Source organism: Amphiura filiformis, chromosome 5 (assembly GCF_039555335.1).
Source record: "Amphiura filiformis chromosome 5, Afil_fr2py, whole genome shotgun sequence".
Classification (NCBI taxonomy): domain Eukaryota; kingdom Metazoa; phylum Echinodermata; class Ophiuroidea; order Amphilepidida; family Amphiuridae; genus Amphiura; species Amphiura filiformis.
The window spans coordinates 42547883-42575352 of NC_092632.1; the positions used below are offsets into that span (position 1 = coordinate 42547883).

Here is a 27470-nt window from a genome sequence, read left to right on the forward strand (position 1 = left end):
ATAAATACATTTTAACAGCATTTTCTTTTCATAATCATTTTAAGTTGAAGCTTGTTTCATACTTGTATATCTTAATAATAATTTTAATTAATGTAATTTATAATGTTTTTAATTACTGGATCATTGCATCAATACATTTGTCATATTTTCAATGATTAATTGGGTCATGGTGCGCTTCTTGTTTGTTTCTTTGTCATTTCAAAATTCATGAAAACAATTGCTTCACATGCTGGGGTCAAATGAGGTTTTTTATTTTGCATATTTCCTGCTTGGACCATTTGGTGAATTTGGATTATGTTTTGTCATCTGTCAATCTGGAAAAAACTGCATAAAGATGTTACTTTGTTAGTGTTAGCTTGCTAATTGTCACTTAATATTATTATCATTATTATCATGATAAAACCTAAATTGATATTTAAAATATTTGTCTTTATCTTGCATACATAATAAACTTTATATTTGGGTGTCTTTTATTGTGCAAATCATTGAGGCATGGTATCTCTGCATTGAAGCACAACTTATTTTTAACCAAGTTTTGTATGATTTAATTTTAATGCCTACCTTTCCTTTGGGACCTGCTGCTTATTTATGCACCTTCACCGGAAATATAATTCTGAATAAAATCAGTTTGAAAAATCTACTATGCCTCTACTACAACAAGAGCAACTTCAAAAATCAGTTGCAGAAAGTGAAAAAGCAGATGATATGGAAGGTTTTATGATTTCTACAGAGGTGCAAACGGGTGAAGAGTTGCTGGATGCAGAGGTTGCTCTTGCTAAAAGAATGGAAAGAGAGTGGATGGAAGAAAAAAAGAGATTGCAGAATGAGCTCAGAGATGTGAGTAGTTTATGATTGAATGTTCTGGGGTATCTTTGGTTCATGGTTTATTCTTTATTCACAGTTTGGTGAAATAAGAGTAATGTATATTTGAGTTGTCAAAGTTGAGGGACATTCCATTCCATTTGTATTCCATTCTGTACATTCCATTTGTATCTTCATTTGGCTAATTTCTTCCATTTTTACTTGACAACAAACCTGCTCAACATGAGAATGTTTTGGCCTTCTGTGATACCATTCAAACTTGAGAGATTGGAGATGTTGTTTAGGGATAATCTGAACAAGTTTACAGATTTTGCAGCATTTGCTGACAGAAAACCATTGTTTTATCAATATCAAAATTGATATTACAACACTAAACATTCTTCATTCTAGTTTCTGATTTGGAGGAGTCCTACTTTTTGAATTCCAATTCCTGGTATATGAAGTTGGCCTACTTTTTGGTTCCTGATTCCTGGTATTTGGAGGTTCTCTTACTTTTTGGTGGTTCCCATTCCTGTCATTTGGAGCCCTCCAACTTTTTGTTATCTGATTCCTGGTATTTGGAGCCCTCCAACTTTTTGGTTTTTAATTCCTGGTATTTGGAGTCCTCTTTTTGAATCCAGATTCCTGGTATTTGGAGACCTCCTACTTTTTGGTTCCCAATTCCTGTCATTTGGAGTTCTCCAAAGTCCTGCTTGATGGTTCCTGATTCCGGTTATTTGAATTCATCCAACTTTCTGGCTCTTAATTCTGATGTTTGGATTCATCTAATTTTCTGGTTCCGGATTCCGGGTGTTTGGATCCTGGTGTTTGAAGTCATCCAACTTCCTGGTTCCTAATTCCTGGTGTTATGGAGTCATCAACACTCTGGTTCCTGTTTCCTTATATTTGGAGTTATCCAACTTCCTGGTTCCTAATTCTTTGTGTTTAGATTCATCCAACTTCCTGGTTCCTAATGTCTGGTGTTTGGAGTCATCCAACCTCCTGGTTCTTGATTCCTGGTGTTTGGGTAATCCTGCATGCTGTTTGTCAGGAAACATTTCATCATTTTTAACCAAAGCATGAATAATGTATGAGTTCATAAATTCACACTTCTTTTGTTTCTGCACAAATATTTTGTTCCTAACACATATCTCAGGCTCAAGCTTTCATGTTCAAAACTCCTCAAGGAACAAAGGCTGTGGAGGAAAAAGACACTCAATCTTTGACTGATGAGGAGCAAGGTTCTCCTGAGAATGTAGCAGAACAAAGCCCATCAGCTGATGATGAACAAGTGCCTGCTGTAGTTAAATCATTTGATACAGAAAACTCATTTCATATGATTGATGTAAAGGATGTAGATGTCAAGGATGAAGATGTTCCTCATCTAACTGATGCTGATGATGAGCCAAGTTCTTCTATGACTGACGGTATCAATGAACAAATCACCCTTGCAACTAGGCATGTAGAGGAGCAAAGTGCCCCTCCACATAGTGGTCACTCTGGTGGAAACAAAGGAGGTATTGATGTAGATACCCAGACGGTTACCATGGAGATGATGGATAATGGTACAAGCACAAGTCAAGATAAATTGTTGGGTAACCAAGACAATAACACCTCTATGGATGGAGTGGTTGATGCTAATGTGGAGGTTGAGACAGGTGCCATTGACAACATACAAAAGTTCTTTACTGGGTTGTTTGGTAATGGACCAAGGGCTAAGGGAATCCAGACAGAAGCAAAACCAATTACTGAGCGGATTAGTCAAACTGATATCGGTGAAAAATATTTTAAGGAGAAGGAAGTTTTGGAACAGAAGTTAAAGGATGTGAGTATATGCTGCTCAAACGTTGGATCAATTTTTAGATTAGCGCAATTTAACAGGATTTTCTCAGGAATGATAGTCGGTTGAAAAAATTACTTCAAATCATTGAACATCTAATTTGAGTAGTATCCATTGTGTAGGATCAACTATCCGAGTTACTATACACAAATGGAGAACTTTATAGATCTATAATTTCATTTTATTTTTTGAAGCAAATGTCAAAGCACTGCAGATTAGTGGTGACATGCTGTGACTGGTAGAAGGCTCAGACATAGTCCTATTAAGACACCACAAAACATAAAAATGTAAATAATGCATTTCAGAATATACACTTTTAAACATTATACAAGTTTTCATAAAAGTTATAAGTACAGCTTTATGTTTTCTCTATCCAACTTGGAATTAATTTGGTTCTCATATTAACCAATTCTATTACCCTTCCCCCATCCCTATTTTCAACATGTATCACCACATATAGAGTGAGAGTCTTGCGGAAGAAATGTCCAAATCCCTGAAATCAATGGCGATGACAGATAAAGCATGGGAAGCAGCTAAAAGGCTCCAAAGTGTTGATGGAGAGTCCCAAACTGATATTGACTTGACTGAAATGGTGTTCCTCAAGGATCATGCCATTGGTCCTGCGAGTGAGGAAGAGGTGGAATCTCTTAAAGCCCAAGTGTCACAACTTGAGGCTGAGAAAGAGGTTCTTGGAGAAAAATTAAGAGCAGTAAGTAGGGGGATAGAACGTTTACAACTTGGTGGTTGATAATTGCATGGATAGTAATGATGTTTTTGTACTGACTTAATATGACTTTTGACTTTAAGTTGTGAATATTTCAATTAGGGGAAGCTTATCTCTTGCTGTCAAGTGTACTTTTTGACTCGCTTTTTTTAAATGAAATTTTGTGCTACCGAGTTCTTTTTCATTTATTTAAAATGCATAAATATTGTGTGGGAATTCTGTTACTTAAAATAAAACTTTAATCATTTTTTTAAAATTCTTTGTAATAATTGATTTCATTTGATATGGGCTTATGTTTATGCTATTCAACATTTTAATGCTGATGAGGGATTTCTGCTGAAACAATTTATTTCATATCTTTACGAAAGTGCTGCAGGAAATTGTTGAAAACATTTGATTCATAATTAAACAAGTTTATATCTGTTGCTCTTCCATAAAAAAACATTTTCAAATGGGTTCAAGTTTTCCTGTCATTTATAAAAATGTTCAAATGAGTTCAAATTTTCCTGTCATTTGTTTATTTTTACAATAACTCTGGAGGTTAAAGAATTGCTTTGCTTTATCTTTTTTACTGCTTACCAAATGGATTTGTATAGAGCAAAGCCTTGTCTGAAGTCATGTCAGCAAGCATGCAATCATTGACCAAGCCAGGGGGTGACAGAGACAAGGTGGCTTCCCCTGATGGTCAGGTCTTGGAGGATGAGTGCGAAGTTGGAGCAGCTGATAATTTCTATTTGAGGCTGATTGAAACAGATGAGGGTGAACTAGAAACTGTTAAAATACCTACAGGGAGAGTGGGTGGGTATTCCGGACAAGAAAAGCCTCAGCAGCTAAGAAGAGTTGTATCGGATGATATGAAGGGATTGCTGCAAGATATTGAGGATGAGGAGTATTCAGATGGGCAAGCAGAAAATGAGTTTAAATCAAATGATGAGGCGGTGGAAGAGATGGTGCTTTCAGCTCAGATTCAAGCTAGTGAATTCTCTATGCCTAAGATATCACAACTTCCCCAAGTGGATCAGGGAACACAAACTCCTGAAGGAGAGAATGACCAAAGAGATGCAATTGTGAAAGTTGATTGCGGCGTGATGGCTAACTTGACCTCAGTGGAAGATGAATTGATATCCGCCAATAACGCTCAAAGTAGTCCAGACGATGAGGTACTTAGAAAAGATGTTATCAGTATATCACCGGAAAAGGTTGAGTTAAAAGAAGATGGAGATGGGAATTTGCAAGCATGCAATGTCAAGTCAGATCATCAAAAACAAATAGTTGTTGGTCAAGATGAGATCTTAGGAGAATTTGCAAATTGTCTTGAAGATACCATTGATGCAGATAAAGATAATGATGATTGGGAAGAGATTAGTAAAGATGAGCAAGTTCAAGAAGAAACAGTCAAACATAGGCTCACACAACCAACTGAATTCCAGATGCCTCATATGCCATCTGCATTGCAGAAAGAACAAGGGGTACAAACTGATTTGTTAGAGAAGGATCGTAATAGCAACGAATTAGGTCCTGAAGGGGGTTTGCTTAAGAAGAGTATAGTTGATTTAGCCTATGAAAGTTTCGAGTTGAAAGAAGATGATTATGGACGTCTTCGTAGCAATCAAGCAAAAACTGACAAACCAAAAATAGAGGAAATTGATCGACAGGAAACATTCAAAGAAATGGCTGACCATTTTGGATTGAATGATGTTGAGAAAGATGTAAATGAATGGGGTTTTAGTGATGATGGTGATAATGATGAGGATAGTAAATTGGATGAAATTAAAGAAGAAACAGTCAAACATCAGCTCACACGACCAACTGAATTCCAGATGCCTCATATGCCATCTGCATTGCAGAAAGAACAAGGGGTACAAGTTGATTTGTTAGAGAAGGATCGTGATAGCAACGAATTAGGTCCTGAGGGTGGTTTGCTTAAGAAGAGTGTAGTAAATTTTGCCTATGAAAGTTTTGAGTTGAAAGAAGATGATTATGGACGTCTTAGTAGCAATCAAGCAAAAACTGACAAACCAAAATTAGAAGAAATTGATAAGGAGGAAGCATTGAAAGAAATGGCTGAAAATGTTGGATTGAATGATGTTGAGGAAGATGTAAATGAATGGGGTGATGATGGTGATAAAGATGACGGTAATAAAATGAATGAAATTGAAGAGGAATCGGTGACCAAGAAACAGATGCAGCCAACAGAATATCAAATGCCTCAGATGAGATCTGCTATACAAACAGAACAACAAGTCCAAGTTGATATTCAGTGCTCCATGCATGAAGACATGATTGACAGTTACAAGTCTGAAATATCAGAACTCAAAAAAGGTATTGAAGAGAAAAAAGAGAAAGTGTTGATTGAATTTGAAAGAGTGCGGAGAGAATTCAAAGCCGAGCAGGCTCGGGTGATAGAAGAGATGACAGAACAGTTTGAAGAAGAGAAAGTTGAAGCCGAACAAGAATTTGAACAGGAGAGGCAACATTTTGAGCAGGTGAAATATAAGTTGCAAGAACAGTTGGAATCAAGTCCTGGAGTGGATGTGATTCAAAAAGATGTAATTGATGTTTCATCTGAAAATTTGTATTTGAGCGAAGACAAAGATGGAAACTTACAGGCAAGTCATGTGAAGTCCAATCCCAGCAAGGCTGTAGAGGAAGTCACATTAAAAGAAATGGTACAGAATCTCCAGAGTATCAACGATGTTGATAAAGATGATGATGATTGGGAACATGTCAACGAAGATGGCATTCATCATCAAATCCAGGAAGAATCATGTATACAGCAGGAAGTTCAGCTGACAGAATTCTCAATGTCCAGTGTGACATCTGCATTACGGCGAGAACAAGCAGTTCAGGTGGACATTTTAGTTTATAAACCACCAGATCAGTTTGAATCTAAATTGGCTCAAACTGAGACGACTAAGCTGTCGTCAAAACAGATGCAAACTTTACAAGTTGGAGGTAAAGATGCAGCAATGCAAACTTTTGGGAAGGAAATTGAGAGTAGAGTCACACAAACTGAGGATATTAAAATGAAAGAAATGGGTGTACAGCTGGAGACTTTGAAATCAAAGAATCAGAGTAGCCAATGGGAAGTATCGCAACAGAAAGTTGCAGTTCAAACGGTACCAAATGATGTCAGTAATGTGAAGACACAAACAGATCATAGTAAACCCAAGGAAAGAGGCATCCAAGGGGATAAATTGAAAACAGACAATAAAGCTTGTCAGTGGACGGCAGATAGTGATCAGTTACCAATTTCAAAACCAATGCAAACTGAAGGAAATGAAGTTAAACACCAACTCACACAGACTGCAAAGCTATTCAAAGCTCTAACAGAGACCAAGTCGGTACAAGTGAAGGGTGATTATGTGAATATAAGCTCACAGACTGACACCACTGAAAGAAAAGACGAAACCCATCAAGTTCAGATCACGACTGATGTGGAAAACAAGAGCAGTCAGTGGGAATCATCTCGAACAGAGACCAAGTCAATACAAGTGAAAGGTGATTATGTGAATATAAGCTCACAGACTGACGTCACAGAAAGGAAAGACAAAAACAGTCAAGTTCAAATAACATCTGATGTGGAGAACAAGAGCAGTCAGTGGGAATCATCTTATATCAGGACAAAATCTGTACAGACTGAAGACCGGGATCAGATGAGTGTTCCAAGTCAAACTGATGATGTCACAGCAGATTATTTAGAGGAAGAACCACTACTACATTATCATGTGTCAATTGCTGAGCAAAGTGTTCCTGAATTTACTGAGACTGCTACCCAGTCCATGCAAAGTGAAGTCTTAGTATCAGAAACTGGAACCAGCATGGAATCTGTTGCTATGTTAAGTCGAGCAAGTCAGGTCGGTAGGCTGATGATGACCGACAGATCTAGCCAATGGGAGCGGGATGAGAGTATGTCAATGTCAATGCAAACAGAGATTAGACCTAGGATACTTAGTGGTGTACAGACAGAGGGGCAAATAGCCAGAGAGCAGGGTCAACAAGCTTGTGTTGAACAGACTCACAAAGCTATACAGCATCAGGTAGATGTACAACATGATGCAAGTCAAACTAGTATCTTTGCCGATGTCAAAGCTACTCAAACATTGCTACTTACCGAGAACCAAAAACTACAGACGGACAGATCTATCAAGGCTCACAGAGGGTCTCAGAGTGATGCAGCAATGCTACACCACTCATCAAGTCAAGCAAGTGTGACATCCAAAGTGGAAGTCACTCAAACAGAGTATTCAACTGGAGATCAGATAAGCCAAACTGATAGTCATGTGAAGAAGGAAAGCAGGATGCAGACTGATCTGAACAAGTCAAAATCAGTGGATGAAATCAGCCAAACTGAGAGTCATGTAAAGAAGGAAAGGAAAATGCAGACTGATTTGATCAAGTCAAAATCAGTGGATGCCAATACACAGATGACACCAGTGAAACGGATAGAGAAACAAAGTCAGGCAGATTTGATTAAAGAAAAAGATGATGCCAGTCCCATCACACTGTCTGAACAGAAGGAACAACATGCCAAAGTTGGATTACCAGAAGAGAAAGCTGTAATAGTGAGACTAAAATTCAGTTTCTTGATTTTAGCATGCTTTCTTGGGACTGTAGATAGTGTAGGGTTGATTTGAAGATATTGGCTAGGATTAGATATCTGTTGGTATTTTGGTAAAATTTATGCTTAGAATTTTATTGGTAACCAGTATATTGTAAGAATCCTGCGTTAACCAAGATGGTATTCTCCAAGGGTGACTTGCTTCTATTGGGATGTGGATTAGAAAGTTGTAGATTACTATCAAGAGTTGACTAACAATACTTTGCCAGTTTGTGTAGAGGATTCATGCATGTTAAGAAAAGGATTATAAGAGGGATATATTATTGTTAGCTTTGATTGAAATTGTTATTTCTTGCATGTGGAGAATGTGGATAATACATGTAGTTCTAAAATATAATGAAATGGAACGGTTAAATAGTATATTGTTTTGGAGAATATTTCCTACTGGTGTTTTTGTTTTTATTAGAACTTGTGTGATATTCTAGAATTACCCCCAATTGATTATGATTGGCATACCACTTACATGTGCTTTATTCCATTAAAGACAAGTTCTCTAACATTATCTGTGGAGGGTATCCAGAAGTTATTCCTTATAGACCACTTGACATCATTGTTTATCAACAAAGGCGAGGGACTGGTCAATCGATATGCTTGAACGAACCGCTACACAGTTCAATGGCTTTCTTGTACTATATGAAATGTAGCGGGCGATTTAAAATGCATGTGCCCTGAGCAAACTACGATGCGTACGCACACTGCAGGGCAAAGAACAATGGAAATTGCCATATTTCGCGCGCATACTGCCGGGCAATGACGTCATATGTCAAGTGGTCTATATACAGAGTTATACCTTAGATCAGACTTATAGAATTTGTACTTCACCATGGAGGGCAAAATAGTGTACTTCAATTGTTTTGAGCCAGCAACCTTTGATTTAATTGTGTGCTTGCTGCACCCTGTCGATGATGCACACCAAGTGCTACATAGTTGAACCTTTTCAAGCTTTAAGATGGCAATTGTTTGATTTACAGTTCTTGCAATAAATTCCAGAGGTACATTTTTTGCTCTCCATGCATGACAATCCTATGTAGTTGATTTACCATAGTGTTACCATGGGGCTCGTCCAGACATTTTAAGTTTAATCCCTTTGTTTTTAGATCTAATTGTAGTTTTTTTGCTATTATTAAAATGTGTAAAAATAAACAATTTAAATCAAAACCAATTGCTTTTGTGTAGAAATTTATTATTTTCACCTTCGATGGATTGAAAGCATTGGATTATTCATCGGTCACATCACATACTGTTCTTTATGAAAACGGACAAAAGTGATTCACATACAGAACTATATAATACTGGTTTTAGATTTAGCCTCAACTTATTTATCTGCTAAATTAATTTTCCTCAAAGGGTATTTTTTATGAAGAAGACACTTGAAAGTTCTAATTTGGGTGAATTCTGCATGCCAATCTATTGAGTAACATTCTGTAACTTGGTATTAAAGTTATAGCTCTATATGTGAAACTATTTTGTTCTGTATCTGATGTGACTAACGAATTGTATGTCACATGCTCAGATCCACAGTCTTAAAATTTTGAAAATTGAGTTATTACCAGTGCTAACTTTTTCAGTACTTAAGCTTATACTGATGTTGAAATCACTAAGGCTCTGGCATACTTGAAGATAAAGCTTTCATATGCCCATTTTCTGATGTTTGTACTGTTTTTTGCTCCATATTCTTGCCTATACCTCAATTTAAGGGGGTACTACACCCCTGGTCAATTTTGTGCCTATTTTTGCATTTTCTCAAAAATTATAGCACATTGGTGACAAGTAAGATATGTATATTATAGGGGCAAGGACTACAACTACTGTACTGAATATTCGACAACTCAAAGCAAGTAGTTATTGATTTATTGATCAAATACTGGTTTTCCCTCATTTTTGACTGTAACTCCACAACTGTTGTCTGCTGAAATACAATTTCCAGTGCAGTAGTTGTAGTACTTGGCCCTATAATATACATATCTTACTTGTCCCAAATGCGCTATAATTTTTGAGAAAAATGCAAAAATAGGCATAAAATTGGGAAGGGATGTAGTACCCCCTGAATTTAATTATTGCCAACTTTGGTCAGATTGAAACAGAAACAGATCATGTCACATATAGCTGATATCTTTTTTGTCCTTAGCCCTAATATCTGTCAGGGGAAATATCTAATAAAAAATTGCTACCTTGTAGATTAGTAGCTGTTATGAGCAACTTTTTTTTTTGAGTTACTGACAGTTTGCTATGGTTAGTCATTTTAGAAGAGACTGTGCTGGGAAATTACTTCATTAATCTTCTTATCATTATGTTTATATTCAGCTTGTGAGATTTAAATGTTATGTTGAGTATTTCATTCCAGGTATTTCTTCATTTTATCAAATAATATGTTTCTTTTGTACTTTAGCATACCTTATAGAGTATATAACTTGGTGGAACGATAACACTTACTCAAAATACTTTTATTTTGGCATATTGTTTCTAATCTATGTTTCTTTTCCAACAGATAGATAGATGGTCAGAAATTCCTCTTCATGTAACTAGCTAGTTCGAGTGAAAGAAATATGTTTTTTCAATGGTTAGAAATGCGGGATCGTTTCTTTAGGTTTATGTAGAGAGGTAGCTAACATGATGCATGGATACATAGTCAATCTTCTTTGAGGGGTATTGCCGTTATGCTTTGAATTGTGACTTCTTCTAATTATATTACTTTTTGTTTATTTTCTGCAGGCTGAAAGAGCAAGAGAAGAAGCCATCCAGATGTCCAGTGCACAACAATTACATGCTGCACACCAAGATACTGGTGCTGATAAGGTTAGTAGCACGATTTCTTATGTATCACACTACTTCCTTACTCTAGACCCATACTTTAAACAAATTCATGCAAAATCATGCCCCTGTCATACTTTCATGCCGCTTGTCGATCATAAGCCTTGACTGTGTCCGTTTGTGTCCGTTTGTCTGCAATGCACCTGCATCACGTCTCTCAGCGGCAAGGGGTATTACAGTATGAAACCAGCATCATGGTTTGTATGTTGGCTTGGTGCCATAACTTTGTGTATGTTTATATTCTGTCATGCCAGAGTAGAATAGTTGTCCAAAGGCACCACCTTGAACTTACAAACTTAATCCTGGAATCCAGATTAGTAGTTCTAACCAAAATAGAAAAGAAGTAGGAGTAGAATCACAATCAAATCTGACTAGCCCTCAAAATGTTATGATAATTGTCATCATAGAGGAGTGCATAATTATTGGAAATGGTTTTCAATGGAACATAAATTGTGATGCTTGGATGCTGCTGCATCAACGACATACTTTATTCGGTATTGAAAAGCATTTTCCAACAATTACTCAATATTCACTACCCTGGCTCTTGGTGTTGAGCTGCTCCAACTATTTCATATGTAGGTATATTATAAAAAAATGCAAACATATTATTTGTGTTTACTCTAAATTTGAGGAAGTAATACTGGCCTCAAACATATTTGAAATAAGCTTATGATACAAAAATGTACCCGTAACATTACTGCTTTACTCAAATTGTAGTGAATATGAATCTAACATTTGGTACAATATAACTTACAATCCAGCAACAGTCTTCTGAGACAGCAGCTGACAACGAGGAACAGACTTTGACATTTGTGTCATCCATGGATGAACAGTCGTCATCAGAGACTGAGGGTCCAGATGAAATCTTAGGCCCTCGACAATCATCATCAGAGACTACGGAGGGTCCGGATGAAATCTTGACTCCTCGGCAATCATCGGGGATGTCAGATTCAACACTTACTCCAGAGACATCTGAGGGGGAGGTCATGGGAATGCTTCGCAAAGCGCCATTTTTCTCAAGTCTTCTTGGAGAAAAGAAGACGCGTCCCAAGAAAGAAAGAAGAGTTGGGTTTGGTTTTGTAACATTTTGGGTGTCTTTGGTGTTAACTTGGTATGATGGGTTGCAGGTGGATCCCTGATCTGTATAAATTTATCTATACAGCTTCTTTAAATCAGGGCTTTGGCTTATTTCCCATTCCGTAATTCTGGAAAAATAGTTCCTATATTTTAATCCCTGCTCCTATCCCTTACAAACCTGATTCCATTCCCAATTTTTGGTAGTCGTATTAAAAGAAACCGGAAGCTTTGTCTCTGTATTTAATCCAAATGGTTTTTGATCTTGCTTTGAAAAGTAGAGTTAGTTATTTTTCCAGTTTAACATTTATACTGTTTTTGTTATTGTATTCAAGTGTGCAGTTTGTCAGTGGTCTGTGTTGTTTAAATTTCATCCTCAGCTTTGATAATCTGTGTGGGTTCTAGAAATATTTTCTCTGCATGGGAAAGGTGATGCTTTCAATTAGTGAAACAATAACAAGTGACATTTTTAAAATTAATTTTTGGTAAATCATTTTCAGAGAAAACGAGATAGAGTAAGAAAGTTACCGGATATTCCTGATCAGTCGAGAAGAAGAAGCAGGAGTACAGATGGGAGGTACTCAATTTCAGATGAAACATCTGGGGAAGAGATTGGACGGAGAAGATCAAAGAAAACATCATCACATGGGAGGCAACTCCCAACTCCACCTGGATCTGACTCTGCAAAACAAGAGCAGCCTAAGAGACATCCTAAGATATCTGATATCAAAGAAAGGGACAAGAATATGCCTCCTCAAAGAACCCATGGTGAATTGAGTTCACAGGATTCGTTATTCTCACGACTGTTCACCAGACAAGATTCTAAGATAGTCAAAGACGTACCTTCTGTTGATGAAGAACCACCTTTGCAGAGCAGTTCTGTTACATTTGAATCTGCTTCAGCTCCAAGGAGTGCACCTCCATCACGTCCAACTGATCTTGGACTAGCGCCGGGGAAGTCGTCAACTGATGCAGCAAATCCTCCGAGGGTCACATCACCTCTAACAGAGCAGGTTACTTCACAGAAGGACAAGTTGACTCAGATGCTGAACTTATTCCGACCAGATGTCAAAGGCCAAGAGCAACCAAAGATTGGTCATAGCCCTGCTCAGAGATCAACTTCATTACCTTCAGTGCCAGAGCAAGAATTCCTTCACAAGAAAGCTACAACACCTTTAGAAGCACCAAGGAAAGCAGGAGATACAGAGGCTGGCTTTGAGCTTCATCCATCTTCATCTCAAAGGCTGTATAGTCAGAAGCCCTCTGATGGTCCAGATGCAGTAAGAGTTTTAAGTGATGTCATTTGTTTTCTTCACATCAGATGTAGCTGGGGTAGTTCTTTATAGCCAATTTGACATCTATACTGGTGAAATGTAGGAATATCTGCCAATTGGATGTTTCCTTAATGCTCCTTTTATATACATAGTATTAATATTGCGATGTTTGCTTTTAAGAGTCTCTTGTGGGTGTCGGATTCTGAAGTAGTGAATACTTTGTGGTTTTGTAGATTTTTGACTTTTCATCAAAAGTCATAACTTTTTCCGAATGCTGGAATTTGTGGTTATAGGTTATAGTTTTATTTTGATTATTTGTTACTTATTATACCAAACAAATTACACTGATTAAAAAAGTAAACATGTTTCTTTACACAGGACAAGGTTCAAAGGTCATCATCCCTTCCAGGTCAGATTGACATAAAAACAGATGGGTCATCTCAAGTGAAGACAACATCTCTTCCGGATAACAGGGTTAGCATCATCTGTGGTGTCTTGTTTTGAGCTGGTGATGGGTATAAATCACATACAAGTCTATCCAGTGGGAATGTAATGTCATGGTGTAATGGCAGTGATCACAGCAATAAGCATGATGGTGGTGTTATGGCTGATACTCTTTGCCTTTTATTCTGCTTAATTTTTTCCTTCTTAGTGGAGTTTGTGTACTATAAAAGTGTGAAGTGCATCTTCTCTGGTAATGGTTATCTTACTTGTAATTCTTTGATGATATGTCTGTTATAACTTGTATGGAGGCTTCTGTGATATCCATAATTCTAATTCAGTTGACCTAATTTGGTACATCACTTCAAATCGCATGGCTTGCACAATATTTAACCCTCTTTCTCAAAATTACAGCATGAAATGGGGATAGGTTCTGACTTTCTGCATGTGTTAAGGAGATTACTGCCTGAAATACCTTTCTGTGAAGCTCTGTGACTGCATTCTTGGTTTATAGGTCTGGATTGACTTACTATCTTCTTACCAGTTTCTTGGTAGAATTTCCTCTTTCACTTTCTTTGCGGAGTAACTTTGGTTGCATGTGGATCTGTTCCATACAAAAGGGATCAATAATCTTAAGAGAAGATTGAAATGATGAAATCATGTTGTTTATAGCAGCTGAAATCATCAGCTTCTGATCCAAGAGGAATGCATCCCAGTACGGATAGAAGACAACATACCGGAGGAATGCACCCTACTACAGATGGAAGAGAACATCCTAGAGGAATGCACACCGGTACAGACAGTAGACAACATCCTGCTACAGATGGTAGACTTACTGGAGAAGTGCATCCCAGTACAGATGGTAGACAACATACTGGAGTTGGCACAGGGATGCTGAGTCACAAAGGACCACTTCATGGTACTTTGGCTGGACTTCCAAATGACAGGGTACAAACCTATAAAGTTGTATTTAAGTACCTGCATGTTTCCCTCTCAGCGTTACATTCCAAAACCTGCTTATCAATAATAGAATTTTGAAGTTACTAATAGGGTGGAAAAGTATGTATATTGTATTTTCAAAAGTGAAAACTGCTTTTACAAGAGATCATGTATAGATACGCTGGATTAAGTAAAACAATATAAACAATGTTAATATTAACAGCCACAGCATGCAATTCAAAATTCGCTAGTGATCAAACGGTTTCACAATCGCTAGTAACATGCAAGTGATTGTTGGATTGAAACCACACTTGGTTACAAGAACTTATTACGTTTGCAGTTTGGGGATAAAGAATATGCAGGATTTCATCAGACATCAATGTTTTGATTTCTTCTGAAATCACAATCTATTGTGAGTGCTTTCCCTTTCCTGTTTATTTCTTTTGTTTTGTATTTGTAGTTTGTATAATGAAGTTTCACTCTTTTGTTCCACATGTCTCCCTATTGTTGTATTTATATGATATGATGTTGTCATGGCAACATGTTATCTTGGTGTAGGATTCTTATGAAGCATTAGCCATAGAGCAGGGTAAATTAGCGCAGTCTGTCCAGGGTCTGGAGAGGAAATTCAACCAGAGCATCATCAGAGGCCAGATGAGCAAACAGGTTGGCTTATAGTGCATGTATCTTGCTGTATATATTGCCAAGTGTATCATGTTTGCTACGGAGTAACTTAATGTAGCATTCTGAGCATCATTTGGATCATCTTCCACAACAGTCTTTCCCGAGCACTGTCATTGTATCATTTGCACTGACTTATATGGTTCATACTCTTATTGAGAATTGTTGATTTGCCTATGGTGTGTGACTTGATTAGATTTTTGTACATAACCATATACACCTGAATTGACACAAAGAAATATCAAACCATGGAGGTAGAAAATCTCCATGGTCAAACAAAATACTTTATCACACATTAAATACAACCAAAATCTCACAAAGCTGTCATAAGGTGTCATTTTCCATGTTTACTTTTTAATATCAATTCAGAGGAGTCATTGTGACTTTTCAAGATCGGCATTTGACACAAATCTAAGATAATTTCACATGTTATTTCTCTGTGGTGGGTCTAGTCAGAAATGCATTTACACAATTTCCTCAACATAAGGTTCTCTTTTTATCTTGTTTTTCCCTGATCAGTAAATAACAAACTTCTCACAATTAATGTGGTACTGCCAACTGATGTGGTATTCACATTCTGTTTGCCTGTGATTGTTTCCTCTGTTTCTTTTCTCATGCCCTCTACCAAACACATGTTTTCTGAATATGTTCTGAACTGTTCATTTAGCATCGCCCCATCAAAACTCTTCCATCTCTCTCTGTACTCTTGTGAAATGCCATATTTCAGATGTATGTGATGATATCGGGTGTAGCCCTGACTATATTTCATCTTTAAAAGGTTAAGGAACTTTGTAATTCAAACTTCCTGGCTGCATCAATGACACACAATAGACTTCATTGCAGATTTCACCTTAGTTCTTTTCTTCATTGTCAGTGATTCACAATATATTGATCTCAAGCTTCTTGGACTACATCTCATACTTGTATCACGCAATATGATATGCCCTTCCCTGATGCCTTTGCTTGTCAGTCAGAGGTTGCCATAACCTCTTTCACTAACTCAGTGGTAAGTGGGCAACTCAAGATCTGTGTAAACTTATGGTTCTTATATTGTAATGTTGCATCTCTAATAATGTTTATATATATTTTTTTTCTCCATAGGCAAGAATAGAAATGTTGGAACAGAATTGTGATAGACTGAAACATGAATTATCAGAAACTGGCAAGAAGGTATGTTTAATCTGCCAAAGAACTGGAAGAAAGTTCTTTGCATCATCATCAGTAAAATCTGGAAGTTATTGTAGTTTATACGCCAACAGTCAAACACTTAGAAGGGGGGAATTTGTGGAGGTTGAACTTTTGCTTGACCAGCCAGGCTTCTGACGGAGATGACAATCTGAAGGGGTGTGAAGAGAAGATACCCCATTTCAGTGCTAGGAGCCAGTTGTTTCAACCTGTGGTTTTATTTGAATATTGTTTTTAAGTGGTTTTGGGTTAGTAATAATGGTTGTATTTTTGAACTATCAAAACGGACAAATATCAAATAATTTTACCCATTTAAAATTGTTTTGATCCAAATCATACATTGCAACTAAGTAGATAGTAGCTGTGAAATAAGTTGAATTATTACACAAGTTAAAAAGCGAGCTGTTGGAAACTGTGAATTCACTGCTTATCCACAAAAATAGCCTGTTTAGTAAACTGTCAATGTTTTAGGGGCCTGAGCTTTTGACCCTAGCAGGCTGGCTATAAAGATCCATCTGGGAATGAAAGCTCAGGCCCCTAGAAAACGTTTGAGTTAATAATTTGTTACGATTACCCAACAAACATATCCACAACCATTTTTTCTGTTCTTTCCAGTCTCTTCTGTTCACTATCAACCCCATAACTTAAATCAAATCAGTAACACCCTATTTTTTGCATGAAATTAATAGTATAGTGGGAAATAGTATATTAACCTTTGTTGTTCTAAATTTGTTCATTTTTGCATTAGCTTCTGGAAGCGGAGATGCAAATTTCCATAGCGGAGGCACAGCGTATGCGAGAACTTCAACGCCTAAAAGATAAACAGAACAGAGACACTGACAAAGAAGTTAGCAAACTCAAAAAAGACATCTTAGAAAAAGATCATGTGGTGCGGGAGTTGGAGAAAGCCTTATCAATGAAAGCAGATCAGCTTGGTCAAGCTGCAAATCGTAGCAAAGACGAATTGAACCAGGAGGTGAAAGAGATGCGTGATCAGAAGGTGGAACTGGAAAAGAAATATAGAAACACTCAGAGGTTGTTAGATGAATACATGAGGAAGCTTAAAGAACAGGTAAAAATTGCTATACTGCCCTTTCTTTAGTGACGTGAGTGCATTTCACTTAGCACAGCTTCAAAAGAGTTTGCTCAAAGTACTGGAGTTTACAAACGCTTGTTTAAAGGACGTTGAGTAGGGGGTGTGTGTGAAAAGGCTAACTTGACGTATTGATATTTTAAGTTTCAATAATGTAGCAAGTGTTGTTACTAACTTATTCTGATGCTAGAGGGATCAAATCACAACTTGAATCATATAGTTACAAATCCCAGATACAACTGATACATTAGTGGGATCTGGAGTGCTGCATACGACAATGTGATACATGTAACACACTAGAGTGATTCGTCCCTGGTTTTTGAAATATGTTGGGTCTCACTACCGCAAATCTTTGGAGAGAATGTCACAATCAACAAATGTTTCATTAAATTAGAACTGTGTTGCCACATGTATCTACAGTTCATAACCCGACAGTTGTAGAAGCATTCCCTAAATAAGCTACATTGCAGTACATCTTGTATTTATAAGTTGACTCAAAGGGATGAAGTTCTTAATGATCTGTTATATTCCAACTTCCCACAAGTATCTCAAAACATAGATTCACCTTGAAATCTACTTTGCCCAAGATCAAAAAAGTAGTTTATAATGTGTTGATTCCAATATTCCAACAAAAAGTAAATTGCATAAGTTGAAGATTGCAATCTTGTGTCTCAGACTGATTATCATTGAAGTAAAAGAGTTATAAATTTTCACATAATGTATTTGTTTACAACACAACTAAATCTTCTTGATTTCTTTCAACTTTAATATTTTCACAGCTTACAAGATCAACAAGAAGCGATGTCTTAGTGAAAGAGCTCTACGTTGAGAACTCCAAACTTCAGAAAGCATTACAGGTGACAGAGGAACGACAAAAGATTGCAGAGAAAAACTGTCATAATCTGAGAGAAAAGAACCATGCATACCTCCATGTGTTAAGGAGGATAGCACCTGCTGCTATGTAAACAATACTGAGGTCATGAGAGCTGAGATTTCATCATGGATTTTTGGGCTATTCCAGTTGAAATCCACACACCCCCTGTGGAAGACATGACATTAATCTCCCATACAGGGGGTGTGAATTTCAAATGGAATGGCCTGAGTGGATGGCTGAGATTTGTGGTTTCATCATGGCTATTGGGTTATTCCAGTTGAAATCCATACACCCCTTATGGAAGGCCTGACATTAATCTTCTACACAGGGAGTGTGAATTTCAAATGGGATTATCTGAATGGGTAGCTCCATTTGAAATCTACACCCCCTGTTTGGGAGATTAAGATCTTGTCTTCAATAGGGGGTGTATGGATTGCAACTGGAATACCCCAATTATTATTTCTTTATCATGTTCACTTGTTGTGTTCAAGTATAAATCAGATTTGACTTTATTTACATTTTTAGTTTGATCATATATCCAGCAAACACAAATGTTGTTAAACATTTTGTTTTTCCTCAAAATGTTTTACCAAAACTATTTCGCAACATCTTGTCAGTTTGATAAAAACCTAAGTTCACCAATGGTTTTTGATACAAAATATTTCATTTTATAGCCTTTTTATAATATCATGGCATTGAATCTTATTGATTATTTTAACATTTTGAGAATATATTTTAATACATTTTAAAAACATTTGCTGGTGTGTACAAAACCAGATACATCTATCTACACTTATTTGCAAAGACCTTTTGCACTGCCCGATTTGGCGCAATTTACAGCATATTTTGAAGTCAGGTTATGAGTGTTGGCTAATTGAATCATGTCATCATCATATCAGCACATCATTCGCTGAACAATATGCATATCATCTTGTGGCGCAAGCATGTCCCTAGATCTTTTTATGCGATCAGTCGGCCAGTGCAAAATGTCTTTGCAAAGCAGTGTAATCACAATGATCATGCTATTGGGTGATCAACTTTGTTCCAATCTCTTAACAAATGTGAGCTGTTGCTCTTTGTAGGAATAATTGTATTATCACAGAATATGCCTAATAATAACAGAATTAATCTTCCACAAATTATTATTACATTATTCTTCCAATTCAAGATAAATGTGCCTTGTTATCAATTTGTGCAATTTGAGCAAAAATATTTTTTAAAGTGAATTATGTATGATGTCCAAATTTAAATTTTAGTCAATTATTATACTGAGGGCAACATTTTTATAATTTTTGTTATCAATTTTTAGTCACATTGTTAATGAGAAAGGAAATGCATGATGAAAACCATAAACTACAACAAGAAGCATTCACACAGCTCATTAACTTAACATAGACTTTTGCAAGAACGCTCACAATTTGAAGTTGCGCCCAATGACGTGCACTGACGACACTGCCTCGCCAAGGTAAAAAGTATATGTGTCATCTCAGTAGGTCTGTATTGTAATATGTAGCATGTCATGTAAACTAGGTGTACATTGATATTGTACAGAGTAATTTATATATTTGTAACATAGGTGTGCTGTGTAGAAAAACAAACTCCGTCCTTGAAATCAATGAACTCTGTTTTTGTAGCATTTTAGGAGTTTATACTGAAGTGACGAAGTACTAAACATAATAGCACCTTGCTTGACGCAATTATAAATATATTGGTCAGATAGCATTTATGATGCGATGCACTTTATTGAAATAGGTGTTACCAGATTTGTTTTTAAAATCTTATTAGTCATGACAAGTTTTCAACTGAAATAAAATTGATTCAGTCAACATTCCAAGTATATAGATTCCATGCATAAGATAATTTAAGAAATGATATCAAATACATTCCGTGCTGTATTTACCATGCAGTTATGATACCGAATAATAATTTGTTGACCAAAGCTTTTCAGTATTGAAAGGGTTATAAGTTTTCACCACATGAAAACATTTGTGTGAAAAAGAATTTTGTATTACAATGATTTTGCCTGTCCTATTATTTATCACACACTTGAGTGATTTATACTAGAAATGCATTAGTTTGGGATTTGTTAGAAATTTTGCTTTTTCTAATTAATATTTATATTGTTTTACTTTTTTGCTGTTCTTCAAAAATAATTTATTTTACAATATTTTTGTACGTCTTTAGTGGTTGACATGGTATCTAAAAATTTTAATACTCAAATTATGGACAAAGTTTCTTTTGATTATTTTCATAGAGTGGCATTTTGATGAAAGATTTATGTGAACATAATAATTGAGAACGTTTGCATAACCATGTATAAAAATTTTACTTGCTCGCTTTTTCAGACAAGCGGATCGCACGCATGCCCAGTGTGCAAAAACAATGTATACTGAGTGTGTGTGATGTGCTTTTCTGAAAAAGCGCTCGAGTACAACTTTGGCTTAATAATTGTACATCAATCAAAAGTAAATTAGGCAAAAATTATCGTTTGAATCATGTAATGAAAGAAAAATAAGAATTTTATCAGTAATGTGCCCAAAGGCACATATGCAACAGTATGATGATTGTATAATTATGACATAAGCTTGCATTTAGCAAATACATGTACACTATAAATTTGAATTTGAAGCATCAGATATACAATTTTAATTGGTGGACTGTACCTCCTGATGATGGTCACTTTTAATCATTGTAATCAAGGTAGATCATCTCAAATTTATGCAGTTGTCCTCAAAACCTCATCTACCTCTTGTTTAAGGTGGTGGGCCATGATTGTTGATAGTGATAGTCATGCATGCAAGAAAATCAAGCTTTATATTGGGTTATTCCATTTAAAAGCCACACTATCCCTGTGGAAGATTTTGGAAATATCTTCCACAGGGGGAGTATGAATTTCAAATGGAATGAACACATTAAGCAGTTCCATTTGAATTTCATACACCCTCTGATAAAGATTCAACCTGATTCTTCCACTGAGGGAGGGCACGTTTCAAATGAAACTGCTAACATGTTCATTCTATTTGAAACTCATACTCCCTCTGTGGAAGATATTTCCAAAATCTTCCACAGGGGTAGTGTGGATTTTAAATGGAATAGCCCATTCCTGTATTCAGTACCTATTGGACAACTTGAAAAACCTTGAAACTTGACTGGATTGGAATATTATTGTAAATAAAATATGTACAGCATATCTATCCAGTCCAGGAAAATAAAAAAGACAAAGGAAACAAATATAATCGTATTGCATGTTGTCAATTTATTTCAGTTTTCACATCTATTGTGTTTTATTAACTTGGAGAGTTTTAATTGTTTTATGAAAAACATCATTTTGAAAAACATGATCTTGTTTTTACGTTGTGAAGTCTTTCCATAAAATGCTGGACATAAGAGGTTCCATAGCGAAGGAATTCCAAAGTTGAATATACAAGTATATAAAGACCTCACAAAAAGTAACTTGGTCATGATAAATACCGTAAATTTTATGTACAAACAGAGAGCTCCTTCTAAAAATCCCAACAAGAATCAAGGGTTTGTGCCCTTATTTGCTAGTGGGATTTTTATGGGAGGGCACTTTACAGTGTAATAGTTTTAAATTATTATAACATTTGCTGAAAAGGATGCTCTTATGAAAACAAGAATATGCATCACAAAATATGCTAAGATATATGCAACAATCCCTTAATAAATATCTTCCTCTTATCAACACCAATAAATATCAATTCTTCCCTCGTATTCTTTCACCTCAATTGACCTTTTCGGTAAATCCCATAAGCCTTTGCGAGTACACCTAAGAACTCATCATTTGATGTCACGCCGATCTGCTCCAATGCGCAAATCGTTTATCGAACATCGTCACTGCGCATTTCAAGTCGGCGTGACGTCAAATGACGAGTTCTCAGATGTACTCGCAAAGGCTTATGGGGTTTACCGAAAAAGTCAATTACATATCTACTCTTCCTCACTATTCTCATTACCCTATCACTAATGGGCTATTCCAGGTGACATCCATACACCCTATGGAAGACTTTATCTTAATCTACAATACAGGAGGTGTAGAATTCAAATGGAGACCTTCAATTCATGTTACCCCCATTTTGCAATTCACACCCCCTTGTGTGATTAAGGTCATGCCTTCCATAGGGGGTGTATGGGTTTTAACTGGAATAGCCCACTCTCAGTTATATTTTTATACCAACTACAGTCACAGAGTAAAGCTGTACAGTTATCGACTGCTCAGTGCCAGAAGTTCATTTTGGCCCATGATTATTTGAACCACAGCGCTCAAGAATCTAAAAAGTGGGGGTGGGGTAGGCACAACTAATTATTTTTATGATGCGTGATTTTTACGATTACGAGACCATGAGGAAGTGATCCAATGTGTAAGACTCACGCCCAATGCGTGAGAGTTGACAGCCTTGGAAGTGGGTAAGTGCAATAGCTGCCATGTGTAAAAAACAACAAAAATTAAGTGATTTATAGTGCGCTACGCACAGGCACAACGCCTAGACATTGATCCACAAGCCTCAGCACACTTTACAGGTTGTCGCTGACCACTACAGCCCCACATCATTCCATAAACCATTCAACAACAATTCAGGGACTTTGCTGCTTCAAGAGCGCACACCCTAGACATTCCACATATAACCTTCGCAACCAGGATCAGCTGCCCGAGTTTTGTACGGGTTACAACGAGACAAATTAGCAGTGAGTTCCTTGTGCAGGGGAATTTCAAGCTAACTCAATTTTTCCAAAAGTGTACTAGGCAGCGCTAGTGTTCGAACCCGCAACCTCTCGCACCATAGTCGAACACCTTATCGATTGAGCTAACTTGACTGCTAAGTGTAAATTGTCAAATGTTCACAGGGCAGCTATTGCACTTACCCACTTCTGGAACTGAGCAGTCAATGTTTATTCCATAAGCTTACCTGTAACAGAGGTGGTCTAAGCTTCCTCTTTTCAATGCACCTGTACAACTACATTCCCTCAAATATCTACATAACATTACCATCTAACCCTTCCTGGTTTTAAATAAGATTATGATATGAGATTGACTTCAACACTGTATTTTCTAATGTTTATGTACAATCCTAAATTTTGACTTTGCGCGTCCACAAAAGTGTCTCACTCAAGCGCCTGAACCGGTAATTAGGTGGATTACGGTACCAGTAACTCCTTACAAGTATTAAATATAACAGATTATATAAATTCTATCATAATTTGGCAATGAACTGGATGAGTTTAAGTTACAAAAGGTTTGTCCATGCAATTTTAATAGCAATCGTGACGTCCAATACTGATGATACGGCATGGAAATTTTTGCATTTCTGTCATTTTTTCATTGAAAAATATTATATATAATAGAGGCGTTTATTACAGACATTACTGTAGTCTGTTTAATTACAAATAAAATTGGTTATACATTAAATCAACCCATGCTAGGTTAATTTTATCACATCATACAAATATCAAATAAATGAATGTACATATAGCTTAATTATATATATTAAAAGTGATACCAAAATATTTTTTTATTATAAATAACACATGTGACATCATCAATTGAAATAAGGATAATATTACAAACATAATTTTGGTAATTTTGAATTGCTGGAGTGATAATACTTGATTAATAATCAGGCATGAGAATTTTTAGGCTTTTGACTGAATTCAGGCAGTTTTATTATCCAAATTTATGCATATTTTTTTTTCAGCTTGTTTTGGGTCTTTTAAGGCCAAATGCATGCGCTTTTTCAGGCAGTTTTCAAAAAAGCCATTCTCATGCCTGAATAATACAAAGAGCAAAATTTCTTTAATGGAATATCCTTGTGTTTGTATACAACTCTAAATTTGCATGCAACGTTGTCCTATTTTTCCTTGATTTGGTCAAATAATGAGAACCCTGTATAAATAAATATACAACATATTTCTAAAATCATTGTCACAAAACCTTCAGGACTAGTTTGATATGTTTTGATCTTGTTGTGCATGAGTGTACAAACCCAAGGGTCGGGGGGCACTTACATATACTGGCACGCATCATGTGCCTGTCAATAGACCCTCTTTTTTTCAGCAAATATGCCACCAAATGATTCCCTCTTTTCATCAGCTTACACCCAATGGCCCCTTTTTTTAGAAATTTACACCAAATCTGCAAATTGTGTGTGCACTTCACATGCATTTTGATATTTTTTTACATTTTTGTAGCAATTAAGCTTCAAATGACAAATTTTCCCAAAATTTCGCTTATTGTTACTCAGAAATTTATTTTTCACGGTCAATGACACCCAAATTTTAGCATTTCCAGATTTCGACAAAAATCGCCACTGATACATCTCTAGTGTACTCTGGTAGGCACAGGCACGTCACTTTCATAATCGAGTGCCCCCCCCCCAAGAAACGTCAATATTACATTGGTATCACATACAATAAAACAATGAAAGCAAGGTAGATAACGAAATAATCATATTATACCTTCTTGACCTCGATTTCATTACCCTATAATATGTGATATTGATGTCATATCAATGTTTACCCCATCAACGGCAGGAAAGTGTTAATTATAAGAATGGTCTATAACTCACATGTATGGTTCTGATTGGCTGATGACTGAATCATGAAAAAAAAATGTTTCACTGATTCTTAATCATTTTTATGTATTTACAACAGGCAGTGTCCCAATATTTTGCAAGGGTCTGTGACAATGATTTTACTCATTTGGCAATAGTCTATTGCTATAGCGTTATAGTCAATTTCCGTAATTGACCACTTTGTCGCCGTTGCTAAGTAATTATAAGGACTATCTAGCTGAAACTTATTACATAACGTAGTATAAGTAAAATATATAGGCCAATAGTATTAGCTCATATATCATTAAAAGGTTAACATTTCTCATAACAAGCTGATTTCAGGATAGGTCCAGGAATATGTATAGAATCAAATTCCAAAAGTCCCAGAGAATCCCCCTTGTGCTTCCTTCAAAATCCAAGATGGCGTCCAAAATGGCTGCCATTTTCAGTTTTTATCATAATTTTGCCCCCAGACATGTTAAAATCACAAACAAAGCATCTAAATATATGTTTTGAGGTACGAGGAATGTTTTAAAAACATTTGCAAGAGGTTTCAATGATCCTAAGTAGCCAAAATCCAAGATGGCGTCCAAAATGGCCACCATTTTCAGTTTTTATCATAACTTTGCACCCAGACACGTTAAAATCACAAACAAAGCATCTAAATATATATTTTGAGGTACAAGGAATGTTTTAAAAACATTTACAAGAGGTTTCAATGATCCTAAGTAGCCAAATTCCAATATGGCGGCCAAAATGGCTGCCATTTTAGTAAGTAAAATTAGTTTTCAACCAGACTTGTTAAATACATATATACAAAATATCTCACATAGGTTTGAGGTACAATGGATATATTCAAAATGTACTCGAAGGATTTCAATACCTAGATATCAAGCCAAAATACAAGATGGCGTCCAAAATGACCGCCTAAGAAGTGTTTAAGATGTGTTAATTGGCATTGGAGAAAGTTCGAAACTCATGATTTGTAAGCAGACTTATAATGCACATCATCCAAATTCACTACCATTATTACCATCATTATTTTACAATATTGATTCAGTGCTTTTACCAAGTGTACAATACAATAGTTTATAGTTACCATTATTTTCTATTTGCCTCCAAACTAGCTGAGCTCATGCCAAGATGACTTAAGTCTATGTTCACAAGTGCGGAATGAGTGCTGTTTTGCAGCAGCACAAGTTGGGGGTTAACTCGCGAGCTCAAATGAAGAGCTAAGGGAACTGCGACCAATTGCCCATTTGTATATTACAGTGTGGCGGTATTCATTCAATGAACCATTGCTAACCCCATACATCTTCAGGATGAAGCTCTCCCCTGCTCTCTGTACCTCATCATGCATGCTGCTGGCATTTGTAAAGGTATCTAACAAGTCATATTCATGTTTCTTGTTCGGGGTTTGCGCTTTCCTCGACGATAAATGGCTGAGACTGTGTCACAGCCTGTGATAGCGTGAAGAGACATCAAAGCAGGTGAAAGCAGAATTGGGAAGCTGTGTGTGCAATACATCAGACAGGTGGCCCTTATTCGGCATTTCATTAGAGCTGAAAGAACAGGGAATTGGAAGCTCCACCTCTACTGCATAAGAGAGATGATGCCTCACTTCTACGCTGCAGGGCATCTCCACTATGCCAAATCTGCAAGGTTGTATTTACAACAGATAGAGTCTTTGGGGAAAAACATGCCCCCAGATGAGTACCAACTGTTCACAGACAAGGGATATTTCACCATCCGACATCTAGATTTTTTCTGGGGTGGAAACTTCTCTGACCAAACCATAAAGCAGTTTTTGTTGTGGACTTTTAAGACATCAGGGGGAATGACACGTGGTCGCGGCATCACAGACAGTACATTAACCAAGTGAGTCCACGCACTTTCTCGATGTGCCCCAGATTGTGATGCTTTAGAGCAGTTCACAGGTGTTCATACGGGAACATAAGGGATCGTAAAGTTTTTGTTGTTTGGTTGAAGGCACATCCCCTCTTTGCTGGGTATGGACCGGATCGTCTGGTATCTGTGTCAACTGGGACTGTAGCAGATTCATCCGCTAATTGTGATAGAGCGGTGGAAGTTGGCATGAAGTCAGCAATAGAAATAACTGGTACGAAGTTTACAAACATTGCCTTACGCCGAAATGACAAGGTTACTATGATTGGAGCAAAGGACAAGATGGTGCGAGTTAGGGGACAACAAGTAGAAGTGAATCCGACTCTATTATTTAATAGAATCACTGAGTTCATTTTATTTTTTCAAGAAATTAACCCTAATTAATTATGCAGATTAAAATTAGCAAAATGCTAAACATAATATACTTCTATTGTGCTTGTACTACATTATGTACCTAGTCTCAGCTAGATAGTTCTTATAGTTACTTAGCAAATTAACTTTGCCTAATTGGGAGTATGTAATTTGATCTTTGCCCTCACTTTCAGTGTTTCTGCTCCGCTAAACTAGAGTTAGCAGACCCAAACGCCGCCAACGGCGACAAAGTGGTCAATTACGGAAATTGTCTATAGATATATTGTTAA

At 36.6% G+C, this 27470-nt stretch overlaps 1 protein-coding gene across 7 annotated transcripts in view; it reads left to right on the plus strand.

The window, feature by feature from the left end:
• The window catches only part of LOC140153161 (uncharacterized), a 57950-nt gene extending 38991 nt beyond the window's left edge, over positions 1–18959 (plus strand). The window contains exons 1-13 of one of the 7 annotated variants that reach the window (XM_072175815.1): positions 478–837; positions 1958–2626; positions 3102–3350; positions 3962–7930; positions 10699–10782; positions 11559–11861; positions 12372–13151; positions 13524–13619; positions 14262–14534; positions 15084–15191; positions 16308–16376; positions 17140–17463; positions 18264–18959. In XM_072175815.1, coding sequence (XP_072031916.1) covers positions 643–837; positions 1958–2626; positions 3102–3350; positions 3962–7930; positions 10699–10782; positions 11559–11861; positions 12372–13151; positions 13524–13619; positions 14262–14534; positions 15084–15191; positions 16308–16376; positions 17140–17463; positions 18264–18449 — 7305 coding nt within the window. In that variant the 5' untranslated portion in view covers positions 478–642 and the 3' untranslated portion in view covers positions 18450–18959. Of the gene's footprint in view, positions 1–477; positions 838–1957; positions 2627–3101; positions 3351–3961; positions 7931–10698; positions 10783–11558; positions 11862–12371; positions 13152–13523; positions 13620–14261; positions 14535–15083; positions 15192–16307; positions 16377–17139; positions 17464–18263 lie in introns of those variants that run through there. The other 6 variants (XM_072175816.1, XM_072175817.1, XM_072175819.1 and 3 more) reach the window with 6 other exon arrangements.
• The last annotated feature ends 8511 nt before the right edge of the window (positions 18960–27470 follow it).